The 20,568-nt window shown below is 46.0% G+C and overlaps 1 protein-coding gene across 1 annotated transcript; it reads left to right on the top strand.

Moving 5' to 3' along the window:
* Positions 1-1,984: 1,984 nt before the first annotated feature.
* Rnf135 (ring finger protein 135) lies at positions 1,985-16,736 on the top strand. Its single transcript, XM_052759939.1, has 5 exons — positions 1,985-2,365; positions 5,026-5,169; positions 9,720-9,882; positions 13,799-13,876; positions 15,578-16,736. The coding sequence occupies exons 1-5, from the start codon at positions 2,015-2,017 to the stop codon at positions 16,126-16,128; spliced, it is 1,287 nt and encodes a 428-aa protein (XP_052615899.1). The 5' UTR covers positions 1,985-2,014; the 3' UTR covers positions 16,129-16,736.
* The last annotated feature ends 3,832 nt before the right edge of the window (positions 16,737-20,568 follow it).

Raw genomic sequence — 20,568 nt, 5'->3', positions numbered from 1 at the left:
GTGCTGGGATTAAAGGTGTGTGCCACTACCACCTGGCCCTATTTTATTCTTTGAGAGTTCTTATATATCCCAGGCTGGCCTCCAACTGACTGTGTAGCTAAGGATGACCTTGAATTTCTGAACTTCTTCTCTCTACCTGAGTACAGAGATCACAGGTCTGTGGCTCCATGCTCAGTGTTGGAGATCAAACCCAGGGCTTCTTACTCAAAGTGAGCACTCTAATAGATTCACAACACGTCCCCATGGTTGGGCATGTCCGGCTGACCTAGACACTTCCGTCTAGCCAGTTCCAGGTCAAAATAGCCATTTCCGGGTCAAGGCATGTGACCAGGACCCCGTGACCAGGACCCCGTGGCTTTGCATGGTTGCGTAAGAGCGCGCATGGGTGAGTAGCCACATACACCTGTGTACACATGCGCGACCCAGCCTTTATAAGCCGGCACCATATTCCCGGCTTCCTTCTTCTCCACGCACGCATCTCTTTAACAGGCCTGAGCACCCCTGTCCTTTTCTCTTATCTTAATAAAACTCTTGTTAGTGGATTCTGTCGTGTTTCGTGACATTTCCTTGCAGGGTAAGCGCGCCGCCAAATAACAAGCACACTCTACCAACTGCATCCCATCTCCAGCGCACCCACCCCATTTCAATTGAACAGCAGCTGAATTTGATTTGACAGGCTGTTTTTAGTTAAAGTGGTAAATATTCTTCATAAATTTCAATGAGCTCAATTGACTCCTCCAAACTTTCAAACATATTTCAAGCATGTAAGATAAAATCCTTCCAAGAATATTAGACTGCCAAAGGTGTATTGAAATGAACAATGCTCTAATTTTTCTTTCTGAATATATCAGGTTAAACAAAAATATCTCTAAGTAGAAGCTTAACTGGTTAGAATTGAGAGTCACTTGACAAGCCTTAGAAAAGTTTTTTTTTTTTTTGGCATTATTCCTCAAAAATAAAAGAGTGAACTTTGTTCATTTGCTTGCTTACTTACTTGGTTGTTTTTCGTATTTATTTATTTATTTATTGGTTTTTTTGAGACAGGGCTTCTTTGTGTAGTCCTGACTGTCCTGGAACTAAGGCTGGCCTTAAACTCACAGAGATCAGTCTGCCTCTGCCTCTCGAGTGTTGGGATTAAGGGTGTGTGCCACCGTCGTCCAGCCTAAAATAGAGTATTTTTTTTAATCTAATAAAACCCTTCTGGGAGATGATTAAAAATAGTTTCTGGGGGCTGGAGAGATGGCTCAGCGGTTTAGAGCACTGGCTGCTCAGCCAGAGGACCGGTGTTCAGTTCCCAGAACGCACATGGCAGCTCACAACTGTCTGTAACTCCAGTTCCAGGGGACCCGGACAGACACATGCAGGCAAAACACCAATTCATAGATAGATAGATAGATAGATAGATAGATAGATAGATAGATAGATAGATAGGTAGATAGATAAAACTATAAAAAAAAATAGCCGGGCGGTGGTGGCGCATACCTTTAATCCCAGCATTTGGGAGAGGCAAGGCGCATCTCTCTGGTAGTTCAAGGCCAGCCTGGTCTACAGAACAAGTTCCAGGACAGTCAGGCATACACACAGAGAAACCCTATCTTGAAAAACAAAAAACAAACAAAATTCTGAATTCGTCTTCAACGTCTCAATATACACAGCAACTTAGGCTGCTCTGCTACTCAGTTGTTTTCTGTTTTGTTTGCACAGATCGCAGAAAATAAAATGTGACACCTAGTGGGCGCAACCCTAAAATGAGTTCCTGAAGCTAACCCTCTTCATAGCTTAAGTTGTTGTGGTTGCATGTTGATGGACAGAGGAGCAGGAGCCAGAGGATTGAGAGAAACAATTTTCCTGGCTGGAGGCTAGCCAGCTAGCATTTTTAGAGGTTGGGAACACTGCGAGCGATTGGGCGGGGCGATGTGATGGGAAGGGCGGGGCGATGTGGTGGGCGGGGTAAAACTAGGGGAGTAGGTGGGGCACAGCGGAAGCTTACGGGGCATCCTGGCCACCACCCAGTATGGCGACCCCAGGCCTAGGCACTTCGGTCCCTGTGTGGCTGAGCGAGGAGGACCTGGGCTGCATTATCTGCCAAGGGCTGCTGGAGTGGCCCACCACGCTGCCCTGCGGCCACAGCTTCTGCCTCCGGTGCCTCAAGGGTTTGTGGATCACGCAGCGCGCGGGCGTGAATGGCCGCCCCTGGGCCTGTCCCACCTGCCGGGAGGGCCCGGAGACGAAGCCCACGCTGCGCAAGAACCCGCTGCTGCAGGACCTAGCGGACAAGTACCGCCAAGCGGCGCACGAGCTCGAGGCTGGCCCCGAGACCGTGCCCGCGCCCGCGCCGCCTCGTCGCCCCGCGCCGCCACCGCCGGTAGGAACCCCGCACCGCTCTGGCAGCCCGAGTGCGCCCCCCTTGGGCCTCTCCTGCCTTCCCGATCTCTTCTTCCGCCACATGATTCTTATCAATTTGATCTGTTTTCGGGAGAATCTTTGGAAAGTTCAGAGTTGTATAAAGAAGTTGAAAAGTGGGCCGGGCGGCGGTGGCACACGCTTTTAGATCTCTGTAAGTTCGAGGCCAGCCTCATCTGCAGAGCGAGATCCAGGAAAGGCACCAAAACTACACAGAGAAACCCTGTCTCGAAAAACCAAAAAAAAAAAAAAAAAAAAAAAAAAAAGGGTGGGGGTTTGGAGATTTAGCTCCGTAGTAGAGCGCTTGCCTAGCAAGCACAAGGCCCTGGGTTCGGTCCTCAGCTCCGGAAAAATAAAAAAAAAGTTGAAAAGCCGGGCGTGGTGACCGCACTCCTGTAATCCCAGGATTTGCGAGGCTGACCTAGGGGCATGCCCCACACCAGCCAGAGCTACATAGTAAGGACTGGTCACAAACAATAGTTAAAAATCTCACAAACAGCCGGGCGGTGGTGGCGCACGCCTTTAATCCCAGCACTCGGGAGGCAGAGCCAGGCGGATCTCTGTGAGTTCGAGGCCAGCCTGGGCTACCAAGTGAGTTCCAGGAGAGGCGCAAAGCTACACAGAGAAACCCTGTCTCGAAAAAACAAAACAAACAAACAAAAAAAAAACAAAAACAAAAATCTCACAAACAGTAGTTAATCTAAATCCCATCCAACCGAGGTGTGGTGCACCCTTGCATATTTCCGTTTTTCCGACAGTCTTTCTGTGATGTCTGAAAATTTTTAGTGTGGTAGTATATATGCAAATTTTAACACTGTCTAATTCTATTTATTTATTGAGACAGGATCAAACTAGTGTAGACCAAGCTGTCCTTGAACCTGAAGTGAGTAATGATCTCTGCCTTCTACCTGTCTTGGGTTTCCAAGTCTGGGATTATAGGTGTGGACCAACTCAGAGCTCCGCTTGCCTCTGCTTTTCAAGAGCTGGGATTAAAGGCATGTGCCACCATGACCAGCCAACCATTTGAACGGTTTTTTTTAGTGTACACTTTGATGGCATTTGTCATGCCTCCAATACTGTGCATCTGTCAACGCTGTTTCCAAAGTGATTTCATCACTACAAATAGTACCTCTGTACCCGCTAAGCAATGACACCTGATTCCTGTCCCTCCAGCCTCCACACATCTCATCTACTGTACCAGGCTTTAGGGTTTCTCTTTTGTGTACTTTTGGGGTGTACTTTTGTGCCTTTCCTGGAACTCGATTTGTAGACCAGGCTGGCTTCGATCTCACAGAGATCCACCTGCCTCTGCTTCCCGAGTGCTGGGATTAAAGGCGTGCGCCACCATGCCGGCCAGGCTTTTTCTTTTGAGCCACCAATCGGCTCCCAAGTCATGACACCGGGACGTCTTACTAGTTATGAATGCTCAGCCTAGCTTAGGCTCATTTCCGGCTAGCTCTTTTAACTTAACCTGTTTCTCTTCATCTACCTTTTGCCTCAGGGCTTTTTACTTTTGTTTCCTTCTGTGTATCTTACTGTCACTGTTTCTCTTGTCTAGCTGGCTGGTGGCTGGCTGCCTGGCTTCTTGCCCCTATGTGTGTATGTGTGTGTGTGTGTGTGTGTGTGTGTGTGTGTGTGTGTGTAAAACACACCTTTACACAGTTAAAGTAATATTCTGCAGCATAAACAAATGTCACACATCTTTACCTAGTTAGAGTAATATTCCATAACTATTTTATGTTTCTGAATTTACCTATTCTACATGTTTCATGTAAATGGGGGCCATTCCATGACCCTTGGTGTCTAACTTCTTTCATTCCCATAATACTTTCAGAGCTGACTCTTGTAGCATGTGTCAGAACACCCTTGCTTTAGGTGGCTGTCATATCATCTGTGTGGATATATCACTTTCTAATCAATTTATCTAGTAATCTAGTAATTATGAACATCTGAATTGTTTCTACATTTGACTATTATAACTACTGCTACAATGTCCATTATCTTAAAATCAAGTTCCTATTTTCAACTTTACTCTCTGGGGACTGATGTACCAGGCATGTACTCTCCCCCAGCCTCCTCATTTAGTTTTCTATATCATGTTAGGTAAGAATCTAGCTTTTTTTTTTTTTTTTTTTTTTTTGGTTTTTCGAGACAGGGTTTCTCTGTGTAGTTTGGTGCCTGTCCTGGATCTCACTCTGTAACCCAGGTTGGCCTCGAACTCACAGAGATCTACCTGTCTCTGCCTCCCGAGTGCTGGGATTAAAGGTGTGCGCCACCACCACCCGGCAAGAATCTAACTTCAAACGGCATGGTGGCACAAGACAGCTAGGGCTATGTTGAGAGAGCCTGTCTCAAAAACAAACCATAGACTCCAACTTCATTCATTGGTATAGGAATATACATTTCTAGTTAGTGTTTGTTGAAAAGACTCCTCACCCCTTTAAGTAGTCTTGGCATTCTTGTAAAAATTTATTTTACGGCGTATCTGAAGGTTTGATTCTCAGCTCTCTATTCTTTTCCATTGCTCTAATGTCTTCTTTCATGCCACTATTGCCCCTTTATTGAGTGGTGGTCCTGGGTCCAGTTTTTGGGGACCAGAAGCCCTGTGTTGCTCTTTTCAAGGTGGCAGTACAGAAAAGCACCACAGAATTCATCCGGGAGCTGACAGAAGTGTTCCAGCAGTTCGTAGACGTTGTCAAGGGCCTTCAAACGCAAAGACCTCGCTTGGGATCTGGACTGGACAATGAACTAGGCGTCTTGGGCACGGTAGGTTCAGGTGGGAAAGGAGGGGCCAGGGTGAAGGACAGCTTCCAGCTACAGCAGTATGAGACATGGAATGCAACAGGTCCCACGTTTACCATTCTCTTGTCGGCCAAATATGGGTGATTGGAAATCTGGCATGCTGGACATGAGGTTTTTTTTTTTTTTTTTTTTTTTCCTTTCGAGACAAGGTTTCTTAGTGTGGCTTTGCGCCTTTCCTGGAACTCGCTTTGGAGACCAGGCTGGCCTCGAACTCACAGAGATCACTGCTTGCCCTGCCTCCCGAGTGCTGCGGTTAAAGGAATGTGCCACCATGCCCTGTTTGAAGTTAGATTAAAGGCGTGCGCCACCACCACCTGGCTGGACATGAGTTAATGGAAGCTTCCAGTGGGCTGGGATCTGTCCTTGCCACTCTACCCAATCAACTCTCTCTAAAACCACCAACAAGCTGCGGTAAATCCCACGGATTTGAGAATCCTCATCTTCACTGACCTTCACGTTTTTTTAAAGATGTATTTATCTTATTTTATTTGTGTGGGTGTTTTGCCTGCATTAATATGTGTATACCATATGCATGCCTGATCCCTGTAGGGGTCAGAGAGGGTGTTGGATCCCCTGGAATTAAAGTTACCGACGACTGTGAGCCATCATATGGTTACTGGGAACTGAACTCTGATCCTCTGGAAGAGCAACAAATGTCCTTGACTGCCAAGTTAACTCTCTAGCCCCATTCAGTGACCTTTAAAAAAAAATTTCATTATTGTGTGGAGGGGAGAGTTTGTGTGTGTGGAGGGGAAGGTGTGTGTCGGGGGGAGGGTATGTGTGTGTGGGGGAGAGTATGTATATAGGGGAGGGTGTGTGTGTGTGTGTGTGTGTGTGTGTGTGTGTGTGTAGGGGAGGGTATGTGTGTGTAGGGGAGGATATGTTGTGTAGAGGAGGGTGTATGTGTGTAGGGGCGGGTATGTGTGTAGAGGAGGGTGTATGTGTGTAGGGGCGGGTATGTGTGTATAGGGGAGGGTATGTGTGTGTAGGGGAGGGTATGTGTATAGGGGCGGGTATGTGTGTGCAGGGGAGGGTATGTGTGTAGAGGAGGGTGTATGTGTGTAGGGGCGGGTATGTGTGTAGAGGAGGGTGTATGTGTGTAGGGGCGGGTATGTGTGTATAGGGGAGGGTATGTATATAGGGGAGGGTATGTATATAGGGGAGGGTATGTGTATAGGGGAGGGTATGTATATAGGGGAGGGTGTGTGTGTGTGTGTGTATAGGGGAGGGTATGTGTATAGGGGAGGGTATGTGTGTATAAGGGAGGGTATGTGTATAGGGGAGGGTGTGTGTGTGTGTGTGTGTGTGTGTGTGTGTGTGTGTGTGTGTGTGTTTAGGGGAGGGTATGTGTATAGGGGAGGGTGTGTGTGTGTGTAGGGGAGGACAGAGCACAACTTTCAGGAGTCCGTTCTCGTCTTCCACTGTAGGTCCCAGGCTCTAGCTCAGGGTGCCAGGCTTGTGCAGCAGGCACTTTTACCAGCTGAACATCTTGCTAACACCCCATTTCTCCTTTTGAGATGGAATGTTGTTGTGCCGTTCAGGCTGTCCTTCACTATGAACTCATGGTCCTCCTAAACCAGCTGCCTGAGTGTCCCCATTGTGCTCAGTCTCCAGGCTGCTTTCATTTGCTTCTGTTTTATGAGACAGGATCTCTAGCGTAGGCTGGCCTTGAACTCCTGATCCTCCTACTTCCACTGCTTTCTTGCATCTCAACTTTTCCTCTTGGGTATCTCAGAAACAGCACAGTTAAATGCCCCAAACTACGCTTCCTCTGGGGATTCTCCCTCACAGCCTTGGTCTCATTCTTCCAAATACATGAGCCAGAATCTCAAGTCACTTCCTCTGCCCTAACCTGCCTAGCAGCACACTGTAGCTCCGAGGCCAGCCGAAGTATCTTCCAAATCTATTCACCTCTGAGCTCTTGAGAATTCTCTAGACCAAGCCACAATAATCTTTTGCCTGGACAGCCACCATGCCCTGCAAATGTCCCACTCTATTTTAGTCACCTTTCTTCACACAAATATGACCATGTAACTCATCTGCTTGAAATACTCTGATGATGTCGGCTTAACCGGAGACAATCAGTTTTTGAAAATAAAAAGGTTATTTTGGATCGCTGCTTCCAGGAGCCCAGTGGCAACGGTGGAAACATGTGGGAGAGCAGAGCCTCACAACCTCACGGCCAGGGAGCAGAGGAGAGAGAGAGGAAAGGAGTGCCTCGTGCCCCCAGTGGCCTAAAGACCTTGCTATACTCCACCTCCTAAAGGTTCCACTTCCTCCTGGTTATGGCGCCCTGGGGATTAAGCATTACTAGCTGGGCCTTTGGGGAGCCATGTATGATCTAAACTGTGGCATTGCCTGTTTGGGATTAAGAGCCAGTCCTCCCAGAACCAGCAAAACCACATGGGGTCCCATGCCTGGGTCCTCTCCTGACCACATCCTCATGGGATCCCATGCCTGGGTCCTCTCCTGACCACATCCCACATGGGGTCCCATACCTGGGTCCTCTCCTGACCACATCCCACACGGGGTCCCATGCCTGGGTCCTCTCCTGACCACATCCCTCCTGACCTTCTGGCTCGGTGTGCCTAGCCACCCAAGTCCAGTCAGTTCCTGTTGGATGTCTTCTTTCTTCCCACTATGGGATGGGTGCCTTTGAAAACATTTGCTTCCTTTGTGCATTACCTAGGGGATGACTACACTCTTTCATACCGACAGCCTTGAATGAGTCGGATTCCCCGCAGAGGTTCTCAGGATTCCATGGGCTTTTTGTTTTGTCTCCGTGATTACAGGGGCCACCTTCTGACATGTGCAGTCAGAGGCTGAGCAGGGTCTCTCCCTGAACCTGGGCAAGACACAGTGATTTCCTGTGATCTTGGAACTGGGTTTACAAGTGTGCCAGGGCTGGGGGGACTGAGATTACTGTCACTGGCCTAGCTCCAGGTTTAGTGAGAGAGCTTGTCTCAAGGGGATAAGGTGGAGAGTGACAGAGCAGGAACCCTGATATGCTTTTCCATGTGCATGTATTACGCCTCCCTACACATACACACACACACACATACACACACACACACACACACACACACACACACACACACACACACACACACGCTTACACCACATACGCATAACAACAAATATATATACACGAAAATAAAAGGATCTTATAGACTGGGGATGTGGCTTAGTAGTAGACTTCATGCACAAGGCTCTGGATTTGATCCCTAGCACCATAAAAAATACATTAAGAAATAAATAATTAATCTTGTGCCCAAAGGGGCCAGAGTGATGGCTCAGCAGTTAAAAGCCCTTGCTGCTTTTCCAGGTGACCTGGGGTTGATCTCCAGCACCCCCATGGTGGCTCACAACCACCAGTATCTCCAATTCTAGGGTATTTGACATTCTCTTCTGGTTTCCTTAGGCACCAGGCACACGTGTGGTACATACACACAAACAGGCAGGCAAAGCATTCATAAATATAAAATAAAAAGAAAGAAATGTGCTGGGCAGTGATAGCGCATGCTTTTAATCCCAGCACTTGGGAGGCAGAGGCAGGTGGACCTCTAAGTTTGAGGCCAACCTGGTCTACAGAGCAAGTTCCCAGACAGTCAGGGCTACACAGAGAAACCCTGTCTTGAAAAAAAGATTGTGGAAAAAACAAAACAAAACAAAAACTGCTTGAGCATGATGATTTCTGTTTGTTTGAGATAGAGTCTCACTCTGTGGCCCAGGTTAACTTTGAACTCGTAGCAGTCCACTTGCTTCAGGACTTTTGTTTTTTAAAGACTTAATTCAGGACTCTTTTTTTTTTAAGATTTATTTATTTATTATGTATACAGCATGTATGATTGCAGGCCAGAAGAGGGCACCAGATCTCATTACAGATGGCTGTGAGCCCCCATGTGGTTGCTGGGAATTGAATTCATGACCTCTGGAAGAGCAGTCAGTGCTCTTAACCTCTGAGCCATCTCTCCAGCCCCTTATTCAGGACTCTTAAGTGCTTGAATTAGAAGCATGAGCCACCCACCACTCCCTGCTAGGGAATATTATTTGTTTGTTTGTTGTTATGTGTATAGTGTTTTATTTGCATGTATGCCTGTGCCCACATGTATGCCTGATGCCATGTGGGTCCTGGGAGCTAAACCCAGGTTCTGGAAGCACAGCTGTTGCTCTTAATCATCGAGCTGGGCCTGGAGAGATGGCTCAGCAGTTAATACTGCTCTTCCAGAGGATCCAGGTTCAATTCCCAGCAACCACGTGGCAGTTCACAACTGTCTGTAACCCCAGTTCCAGGGGATCTGATACCTTCACACAGACATACGTGCAAAACCCCAATGCATATGAAATAAAAATAAATAAAATTTCAATCATTGAGCCATCTCTCCAGCCCCTAATGTTGTTTTTAAAAGCCTTTTTAGACTTAAATGAGAAAAACTGGGAGGCAGACCTCGAGTGGATTCGATGAGTTCCATGGTTGGCTTTCATTCACTTGTTCTTTACTCCTTGATCAATAGGCTCCTTCCTCTGAGGAGGAACATTCCTTGAGTTCGCCAAAGCTGGTAACGTCCAGTGCATCCGAGACGAAAATTCGAGAGATTCTCCATAACCTAAAAGAAATTCAGGAAAAACTACAAGGGAGTGTCCCACGGACAGACGCTCCTGGAGAACAAGTTCAGGGTGAGCTGACATTTTTTAGTGGAGCAGGACTGACTAAGGAGGTTGGTGGGAATGGCCGAATGCCCTGGGCTTTGTTCCTTGGGGACGGGGGCCGGAGCAGGGCTGCTCTTTGTTGTGGTGGTGTAAGTTGTGTAGGAGTGGGCTGAGGCATGGTCATGGCTGTGTACATTTTGGGATATGACCGCAAGGTATTTTCTGTAGCATAGGCCCTGACTAAAGCAAAACTCACATTTTTTTTTTTTTTTTTTTTTTTTGGTTTTTCGAGACAGGGTTTCTCTGTGTAGCTTTGCGCCTTTCCTGGGACTCGCTTTGGAGACCAGGCTGGCCTCGAACTCACAGAGATCCGCCTGGCTCTGCCTCCCGAGTGCTGGGATTAAAGGCGTGCGCCACCACCGCCCGGCTAAAACTCACATTTTTAAGACTCCCAGTTTATTGCTTATCTTTGCTTTTTTGCCTGAGGAGATTGGAAATAGGCTGATTTGGACTTTTTTTTTTTTGTTTTTCGAGACAGGTTTCTCTGTGCAGCTTTATGCCTCCCTGGAACTCACTTGGTAGCCCAGGCTGGCCTCGAACTCACAGAGATCTGCCTGGCTCTGCCTCCCAAGTGCTGGGATTAAAGGCGTGCACCACCACCGCCCGGCTGATTTGGACTTTTGGTTTTCATTTTTATTTACATATGTGGTGGTGGTGGTGGGCATGTACGTGCCACAGCTCACACGTGGAGGGAAATCAGAAGACAACTTGCCGAAATTGCTCTCTCCTTACACCACGTGTGATCTAGAGATCAGCTCAGGCTGCTGGGCTTGGCAACAGGTGCCTTTACCCACTGAATCATCTCTGGTCTCTGCTTTCATTGTTACAGATTTATTTCCTGTGTGTGGGTGTTTGCCTGCATGTATATCTGTGCCCTGTGTGTGTGTGTGTGTGTGTGTGTGTGTGTGTGTATGTGTGTTGCCCTCAAAGGTCAGAAGAGGGTGAGAGCATCAGGTCCCCTGGGACTGGAGTTAGGGATGGTTGTGAGCATGTGGGTGCTCGGAACCAAACCAAGGTCTTCAACAAGAGCAACAAGTGCTCTTGACTGCTGAGCCATCTCTCCAGCCTCTCACCAGCCCTGTTCTCATTTTTGAGATGAGGTCTCTTTATGTTGCCCAAGCTGACCTCAAACTTAAGTGATCTTCATAAAGAGACCACTTTATGAACCAAGTGGACCACGCCGTATCTTCAACCGCACCTGGCTGCTTTTTATTTTGTGTCCTTTATTTTGGTTTTTTTTTTCTTTTTTTCCAGTTTTCGAGGGGTTTCTTTGTGTACCCTTGGCTGTCCTGGAACTCGATTTGTAGACCAAGTTGGTCTCAAATTCACTGAGATTCACCTGGCTCTGCCTCTCAAGTGCTGGGATTAAAGGCGTGCACCACCACCGTCCGTTTCTCTGTGTAGCTTTGCGCCTCTCCTGGAACTCACTTGGTAGCCCAGGCTGGCCTCGAACTCACAGAGATCCGCCTGGCTCTGCCTCCCGAGTGCTGGGATTAAAGGCGTGCACCACCACCGCCCGGCTTCGTGTCTTTTTTTTTAAAAGGCATTTAGTGTGTGTGTGTGTGTGTGTGTGTGTGTGTGTGTGTGTGTGTACACTTGCCACAATCTGTGTATGTAGTAAGAGGATAATTAGAAGAAAATAATTCTCTCCTTCCACCACATGGGAATTGAACTGAGATCATCAGGCTTGGTGGCAAGTGCTTTTACCCATTGATCCATCTCATGAGCCCTCTTTTTATTTTATCCTTTTGTTTTTTGAGACAGGGTTTCTCTGTGTAGCTTTGGAGCCTTTCCTGGAACTCACTCTGTAGCCCAGGCTGGCCTTGAACTCACAGAGATCCGTCTGCCTCTGCTCCCGAGTGCTGGGATTAAAGGCGTGCGCCACCACGGCCTGGCTCTTTATATTTTTATAATTAGTAAAATGTTTCTTACTAACAAGACATGAAACTAAGTGTAGCAGTACATACCTCTAATCCCAGCACTTGGGAGGTGGAGATGGGAGCATCAGGAGTTCAAGGCCAACCTGAGCTACATGAGAGAGACCCTGTCTCAAAAGGAGTATGGGGGTGGGGTGGAGGGAATAGTAGTAAGAAAGAAAAAAAGGCAGGCAACTATATAATTACTTCTTTTTGTTTGTTTGTTTGTTTTTTGAGACAGAGTCTCTCTTTGTATTCCTACCTGTCCTAGAGTTTGCTACTTCTTGGTATATCCTATCAAAAATGTAGTTCTGGCTGGGCTTCGGGACACACACCTTTAATTCCAGCACTCAAGAGGCAGAGGCAGGTGGATCTCTATGAGTTCCAGCAATTTATAGTGAAATCCTGACTCAGGGGAAACACATCTCTGTATTGTATTCTATTGTACTGGGGGAATGTCTTAATTTTACACAGTACCAGTATGAAGGAACCTCTGTTCTTCCTCTTGTTCTCCTGGACTCATATTTTTGTATATTTTTAATTGTGTGTATGTATGTGTGTCTGTGGGAAGGTATGTGCATGTGAGTGCAGGTGCTTATGGAGGCCAGAAGAGGGTGTTGGATTCTTTGAAGCTGAAGCTAGAATTAGAGACCTTGTGAGCCAACCTTGTGACATGGGTGCTGGGAAATGAATTTAGATGCAAGAGCAGTCATATTTTTGTATATTTTTAATTGTGTGTATGTATGTGTGTCTGTGGGAAGGTATGTGTATGTGAGTGCAGGTGCTTATGGAGGCCAGAAGAGGGTGTTGGATTCTTTGAAGCTGAAGCTAGAATTAGAGACCTTGTGAGCCAACCTTGTGACATGGGTGCTGGGAAATGAATTTAGATGCAAGAGCAGTATGTGCTCTTAACTGCTGAGACATCTTCCCAGACCATAGGTATGGAACATTTTGAAAATCTTACTTGGAATTATTTTAAAGCCAGATGTGGTGGCTTACACCTTTAATCCCAGTACTTTGGAGGCAGAGGTAGTCAGATCTTTGGAAGTTTGAGTCCAGCCTGGTCTATATAGCAAGTTCAAGGGTAGCCAGAGCTACACAATGTTTGTTTGTCTCAAAACAAAACAAAAAAAACTACCAAATTATTTTAATTTGTATACATGGGTACAATATTCTTTAGATTCATTCATTTTGTACATGTATCAGAATTCCAGGTTTTGTTTTTTTGTTTTCTTTTGGTTTTTCAAGACTATCCTTTCTCCTGCCTGGCTATTGGCCATTCAGCTCTTCATTAGCCCAGTCAGGTGTTTTAGACAGGCACAGTAACACAGCTTCACAGAGTTAAACAAATGAAACATAAAAGAATGCAACATCTCTTTGCATCATTAAACAAATATTCCACAGCATAAATAAATGTAACACATCTTAAACTAATATTCTACAAGGGCTTCCCTTACTTTCTCTGTTCCTGCCTTCTCATGGTCATTATAGTCTAGCATATATAATTGCTTAAGTGAATAATTAAACTTGGAACATGGGGAGGGAGTTGGAGGTGTCAGCAGTTGACCTGAACCTTACATCGGCTCAGGTTACTTGGCTTTATAATAATGGTGTAGAATGTTGACCTATGCGGGCTGTGAGTATTCTGGATAAGAGGGTGCATAAAACACTTTTCTGTCTATGGGGTTTATATGGATCTTAATGCTTAGAAAATAGAGATGAACAAGATCTCTGGTAGCAAGGAGTTTGGGGTTTTTGTGGGGTAAACAGTTAAGAAAAAAGTTCCGGGGTGATAACTTGGGGCTGGATATACTTGGTCTGAATGTGGTGTCTGGCACAACCCAGACACCCAGAAATGTGCTATGAGAAAGAATGCAGGCCTGTGCCCATATCATGACAATTGGATAACTTTGGTTCACCTTTTGCTAATGGGGCTTCCTCCTCCCAATTATTCTTTTAATTCCTAGAAATGCCATCTTCTTCCTTATGCCTGCTGCCTGACCAAAGGAGTCCTGTACCCAGGAAAGCTTCTCAGTTTGCCTTATGTAAGTATGAGGTCCACTTAAACATACCTCCTAGGGCTGGGATATAACTCAGTAGACCAGCCAGGCAATGGTGGTGTATGCTTTTAATGCCAGCACTCTAGAGACAGAGGCAGATGGATCACTGTGAGTTTGAGGCCAGACTGATCTACGGAGTGAGTTTTAAGACAGCCAGGGCTACACACACACACACACACACACACACAGAACAAAAAACAAAACAAAACAAAAAACCCTCTCTCTTGAAATACAAAACAAAACAACGAAATAACTCAGTAGATAGAGTATTTTCCTAGCATGCACAGAGACCCTGGATTCAGTCCCCAGCACTGCATAAACCAGGTGTGATGGTATATACTTGTAATCCTAGAACTTGGGAGGTAGAGGCAGGAGGTTCAGTGTTTCAAGGTTATCCTTAGCTACATAGTGTGAGGCCAGCCCAGGCTACATGAAACTCAATCTGAAAAAACAAAAAACAAAACAAATAAAACTACTTATATGTAGAATAGAGGGACTTAAAGAATGTGCTGTGCCCACCTCCTTGCTGTGGGACCTAATCTTTGACTTCATACCCTTGGATTTTTTTTTTTTCTTCTAGACTAGGTCCCCTCAATATGGAGAGCTTAATATAAGGACAAAGAGGATTCTCCAATCCAAATTCCCAAATTCCAGTCTAAACTAGGTCCTTGAGCACTTAGATCCCAAGCACATCCATGCTGGTATCATCAGTTACAGCTGTCTGTTTATTTCCCCACTTACATACATCCTGTGTTTGTTGTCCCAGGCTAGATGGTCCTTAAGAGCACATGCACCCTGGAGCCCTGCTTTTGGCTTCAGCAGCTCCGTTAGCTAGCTGTGCAGGCCTGGACAGGTCACCTCTTAGGGCCTCTGTTCTCTTACCTTTGCAATGGTAATAATAACCTGGTAGAATTGCCTTCTGGCTACATGAGAGATCAGGAGGAAGGGAGAGACAGAAGTGCCTGGAGTAGAGAAGACATGACATTCACATATTATCACTTAACAATAGGGGCTGGGAGTGTGGTTCAGTAGTAGAGTATTTGTCTAGTATGTGCAAGCCCCTGGGTCTGAGTCCCAGCACTAGACAGACAAGAAGGGAGGGAGGGAGGGAGGAAGAATGAGAGGGAAATATTATATGTAAATGAATAAAACATAGACCTGGGCACAAATAGCCAGCCATTGTACTCACAAAGCACAGGTACTGAAAAAAGTGAGAATGACTTTGTACTGCATGGTATTAAGAGATAGCTTCCCGATGGGAAGTAAGAGAAAATAAGAACAGGAACAGGGCATTGATAATACAACATGAAGGTTATGTAGAGTTTCCTACAAGTATATGTATCAATTTAACGTAAACATCACCCCTAAAGGTAAAATGCTACTTTTTCTGTTGAGTGAATGACTTCCAGCATGAATGGTCAAAAACTGACTGTCCGTGACTGAAGGGACCGCTCAGTGGTTCGGAGCACTGGCTGCTCTTCCAGAGGACCTAGGTTTGATTCCTAGCACCCTCTTGGTGTCTCATAATAGTCTGGAACTCTAGTCCCAGAGGATCTAACACACTCTGCTTGGCTTTGTGGTCACTGCCTACATGTGGTGCACAGATACATGCAGGCAAAACACCCATACACATAAATGTGAAAAGTAGCTGACTGTCCGTGATCTTGTGGTGGTTATTTCTCCCAGATGCCATCAGTCCAACCTTTGACTTGGGGAGCCTTTCCTGTAGCCTGGAAGTTTCCAACAGTTGCCGGACAGTGACCGTGTCTCGGTGTCTGCAGCCCTATCGTTGGAGTCCTGAGAGATTTTTAATTAGCCAGGTCTTATGTTCTGAGGCCCTTTCTTCTGGCCAGAAATACTGGGAAGTGGACACTAGGAACTGCAACCACTGGGCTGTTGGGGTGGCTTCGTGGGGCATGAAGCGGGACCAGATGCTGGGAAGGACTATGGACTCTTGGTGTATAGAGTGGAAAGGGCCTGGCCAGTTCTCTGCTTGGGCCATGGTGAAGAAAACAGACCTTCACTTAGACCGCCCTGAGGTTGTGGGCGTGTGGCTAGACCTTGAGCTGGGGAAGCTCGCCTTCTATTCAGTCTCTGATGAGGAGAGGCTTCTGTATGAGTGTGAGGTCTCTGCCTCCTGCCCTCTGCATCCTGCCTTCTGGCTGTATGGCTTAAGTCCTGGAAACTACCTGGAAATAAAGCAGGTACACCCCGGGGTTAGAACAGTGGATTCCTAGCCTCTCTGTTTAGGGGCAACTAGAGAAGTCCACTTAAGGAGACTGGATATGGTAGTGTATGTCTGTAACCCTAGCACCTGGGAAGTGGAGGCAGGAGGATCACTGCAAGTTTGAGGCCAGCCTCGTCAACAAAGGCAGTTCAAGGCCAGCTTGGACTACATGGTATGACTCCTCTCACTTTTGAAGTTATTCTTTTTTGTGTGTGGGATAAGATTAACTTTGAGCTCTTTGAACCTTGGGCATTTCAGAGAAAAAGCTGGCCTGGGGTGTCTCCTGAAGGTGACCTTTAAGGCCTCAGAATAGCCTGCCTAATAAGAGGGACTTTGGACCCTTCTCTATCACTTAGTTCTCATCTGGGATTGTTGGTTCAATCAGTGTGTGGCCAGCTTACATGACTGACCCCTAATTAAAAGCCCAATCCCACAGCATAGCTGGGTAAACAACCCTAGCCAGCATACACTGTGTATGTCCCACGTACCACTGTTGGGAGGGTAGAGCACTGCCCAGTGACTAGGGAGAGGGAGCCTTCCTGGACCTAACCTTGTGTGCCTTTGCTATTGTTCCTTTTATTCTGTGGCCTTCAATGTAATAAACTGAAATCGTGAGTATCACAGCTGTGCTGAGTTCAGTTTGTCCTTGTAGCGATCTTGGAAGCAGATGGTGACTTGTAAGGACCCACAAAAAAAGGGATGTATGTTACTTAGCAATTGCTGTGTAATAACAGTTCCATGAATTTAGTGCTTTAAAGTAATATACGGGCTGGGGTGTAACTTAGTGGTAGAGCCTTTACTCTGCACACACAAAGCTCTAGGTTCTGTCCTTAGCCTTTCCTGGTACCAGAACAAGCCAATCTGAACTTAATGATGGCTGTCACCCAGTACGATCACCTTCAGTTTTGTTTTATTTGGTTTTTTGTTTGTTTGTTTGTTTTTTGAGAGAGTTCTATATGTATCCCTGAGTGTTCTGGAACTCACTCTATAGACCAGGCAGGCCTCAAACAGAGATCCACCTGTCTCTGCCTCCCGAGTGCTGGGACTAAAGGTATGTGCCACCACTGCCTGGCTTCCTCAATATTTATTATCACGTTCTGTTGAAATCTCCATAGTAAGCCAACCATAGATGAAAAATTCTTAGAAAACAGCCAGGCATAGTGGTGTACATCTCTAATCCCAGCAGGCAGGTGGATCTTTGTGAATTTGAGGCCATCCTGGTCTACAGATGGAGTTCTAGAACAGCCAGGACTGTTACACAGAGAAACCCTGTCTCATAAAACAGTAACAACAAAAAAATTTAGAATAAATCATAACTATACTGACTGTCTATGGACTTCTTGTCAATATTTCCTACATGGTATCACCTGAAGAATTTACATAATCTTAGCTGGGCGGTGGTGGCACCGCCTTTAATCCCAGCACTCAGGAGGCGGAGGCAGGCAGATCTCTGTGAGTTCGAGGCCAGCCTGGTCTCGAAAAACCAAAAAAAAAAAAAGAAAAAAGAAATTACATAATCTTAAGTGTTATAAGTGAATGCAAGAAGATTTGACTAGGTTACATGTAAGCATCATGAGTCTTCTATGAAGAACTTGAGAATCCTCCAATTTTGGTATGTGAGAGAAATCCTGGAACCAACTCTATCTATATGGAATAACAGCTAAATATATATATTTGTATATGTGTATATATTTCTTCTTTTTCATTACTATCTAGGGCTATATTTAATTTTGATGATTTCTTCTGAGGAATAAGCAAAAAAGTATCAATATACTATCCATGAAATTTTTTTTGTCTTTTCACAAATGTCCTCTGACCTACATAGTTTTGAGAATCACTTATTAGCAAAAAATTTTAATGTGCCTTCGGTGATTAAAAATTACACCTGGCCGGGCGGTGGTGGCGCACGCCTTTAATCCCAGCACTTGGGAGGCAAAGGCAGGCGGATCTCTGTGAGTTCGAGGCCAGCCTGGGCTACCAAGTGAGTTCCAGGAAAAGCCCAAAGCTACACAGAGAAACCCTGTCTCGAAAAACCTAAAAAAAAAAAAAAATTACACCTGTTGGGGGGTGGGTTGGGAAGGGGAGGCTGGAGGGACAGGAGAAGGAAAGAGGGGGTTCTTTGGCAAAATGAATAAAAAAATTAAAAGAAAAAAATTACACCTGTTTGCCTTTTAGAATTTATAGTGTTGTGGGTAAGCAAATCACTTTGCCCTTGGGAAGCTAGTGAAGTAGCAAATGAATTTGGAGTTCAAAATGAGCTGTTAGCTGTGACATGTGAGCCCACACTCCATGTCAAGCAATGCAATAAATGCTCTGCCAGCATCATTTTCTTCTCAAAGAGAGCCCATGAGATAGCTTTGTTTATAGATGAGGGTTATGTATCCCAGAGACATTATGCTACTTGCCTAGTGCTGAACAGCTGGCAGCGTATTGGAGAAGAAATGCAGAATTCATAGTCTGTGCCTTTAACTACCTCATAAGGGAATTTAGGCCATTGGTGGGGGTGGGGTCAGATAGTTTCTCAATATCAATTATCTCTTAATCAAGAGCACTTGTTTGCCACTGTATTTGAAGGAGCTTGAGAAAACTCCGAAGAAAACTGGATGTGTCCCAATCAACAGATGAGGTCTGAAAAGTTTCACCCACTGGATAGTGATGGCCCACGCCTTTAATCCCAGCACTTTGGAGGCAGAGGCAGATGGATTTCTGTGAGTTCAAGACCAGCCTGGTCTACAGAGTGAGTTCCAGGATAGTCAGGGTACACAGAGAAACCCTGCCTAGAAAAAAAACAAAACAAGTCTCTCCCAACATTGTTATGAACAAGTCCCTTTTAATGAGTAATTGTGCTGAGTGATACACCTTTAAGCCAAACCAAGCAGAGACTTTGTCCTCTGGGGCTGACCCTTGGTACATGAAACCACAGTTCTCATCTTAAAGGGAATAAGAGATCGTTTATTCTGGAGCCATTTTGAATGACCATAGCTCGGGAACACAGATTTAGGTTCCCCCAAATACCCACATTCCAATGTGGAAGCAGTTTCACAAAGTTTTTATAGTTTTACAGAAAGAGAAAGTCATAAATCAAGGCAAGTCTACAATACATTGGTGGATACATAGGAGACACAGGTATCTAGAGAGGGGGAAGCTTTTCTATGGGTCAAGATACGTTCTTAGCTTTTGGATTGGTCAATGCTAGTTGCCTGTAAGCCAATAGATTGTAGAGGCTTTTATCTATTGTTACAAGATGTTAGTTCCAATGGGGTGGGGTGAGGGGACAAGGAATGGCTGTTCCCCGGAGGGCCAGAACTTAGCCCAAGGTAAGTAGCCTCTAGACCTGCAGCATTCCAGTCTCTCCACAGTACTGAAATTCTAATCAGCTATGGCTCTGCAGACACAGCTTCCTTTCGGGGGCCTTTCCTTCTCAGGGCCATGTAGAGGGCATGTTTGAACACTGAGTCAAGATCAACTTTGCTGAATGCTTGGAGAATATTTACCAGACACTAAGTCGTGGACTTTTGCTCCATCAGAACAGGCATGGTAGGAAAAACAGTAAGCCTTCATAAAGAACAGAAATGAAGAAGGGGAGCCCCCCAGGCTCCTGGTGGTGCAGGAACAATCCCGGCTACTCGAGAGACAGAGGCAGGAGGTTTGTACCTGTTTAGGTTACAGAGTGAGTTCAGGGCTAACCTGGGCAACATGGTGGAACTCCACTTCTGCAATAGGAAAGGTGACAAAGGAGGTTAGGTCCATAACTCAGTGGTAGAGCACTTAGCATGTGCAAAGCCCTCTGTCAATCCCCAACACTGAGAGGGGAGAGGAAAAGTGAAGTCGAGGTAGAGAGATGATAGATACTTCTGTGGGTTTAGCTTGAGAGCCCAAGATAGATGGCTCTGAAGGGTGGGACTGAAGCCAACCGAGTTTTATTTGGCCTCTTGCCCAAGCCAGTGATGAACTTAAGAATCATAGATGAAGCCCATGAGAATCATAGATGAAGCCCTTGTCCGGCCCAATGTCAGTCACCTTTCTGGCACACTATCTCTTTTACCCAGCAGGCCTGTCTACTAGCCTGGGATGTTGCACCCTCCTCGGACTCAGGAGGTAGTGTTGCAAGTTCTCCCTTTGATGGCCACAAAAGATAGATCCTCTTATCTCTAGGCAGACGCACTTTGCTCTGACTTCTCAATGGTCTCTGCAGGGCAGTGGCATAAAGGCTGACTTGTGAAAGGAAAGCTCTGCATTAGCACACTGGAGGAAAATTCCATCAGTGCCTTCGAGCTGCCAACGTGTCCTCTTGACTTCACCCAATCTATTTAATCCACTCTCAATAAATCTGTGATATCCCCACGGTAGGGCTCACCGCCAAAGATGCCTTCTGCCTTGTGTTTTGTGCTTGTGTATTTTATCGTGGGGCTTGATCCTCAGACTGTGAGAGGTAGACAGAAGTCACTTC

This window comes from Peromyscus californicus, unplaced genomic scaffold (assembly GCF_007827085.1).
Source record: "Peromyscus californicus insignis strain IS unplaced genomic scaffold, ASM782708v3 Scaffold_3__1_contigs__length_106647218, whole genome shotgun sequence".
NCBI classification, from domain to species: Eukaryota; Metazoa; Chordata; class Mammalia; order Rodentia; family Cricetidae; genus Peromyscus; species Peromyscus californicus.
Note: the sequence above shows the minus strand (reverse complement) of the source record. Positions and strands in the feature narration are given on the sequence as shown.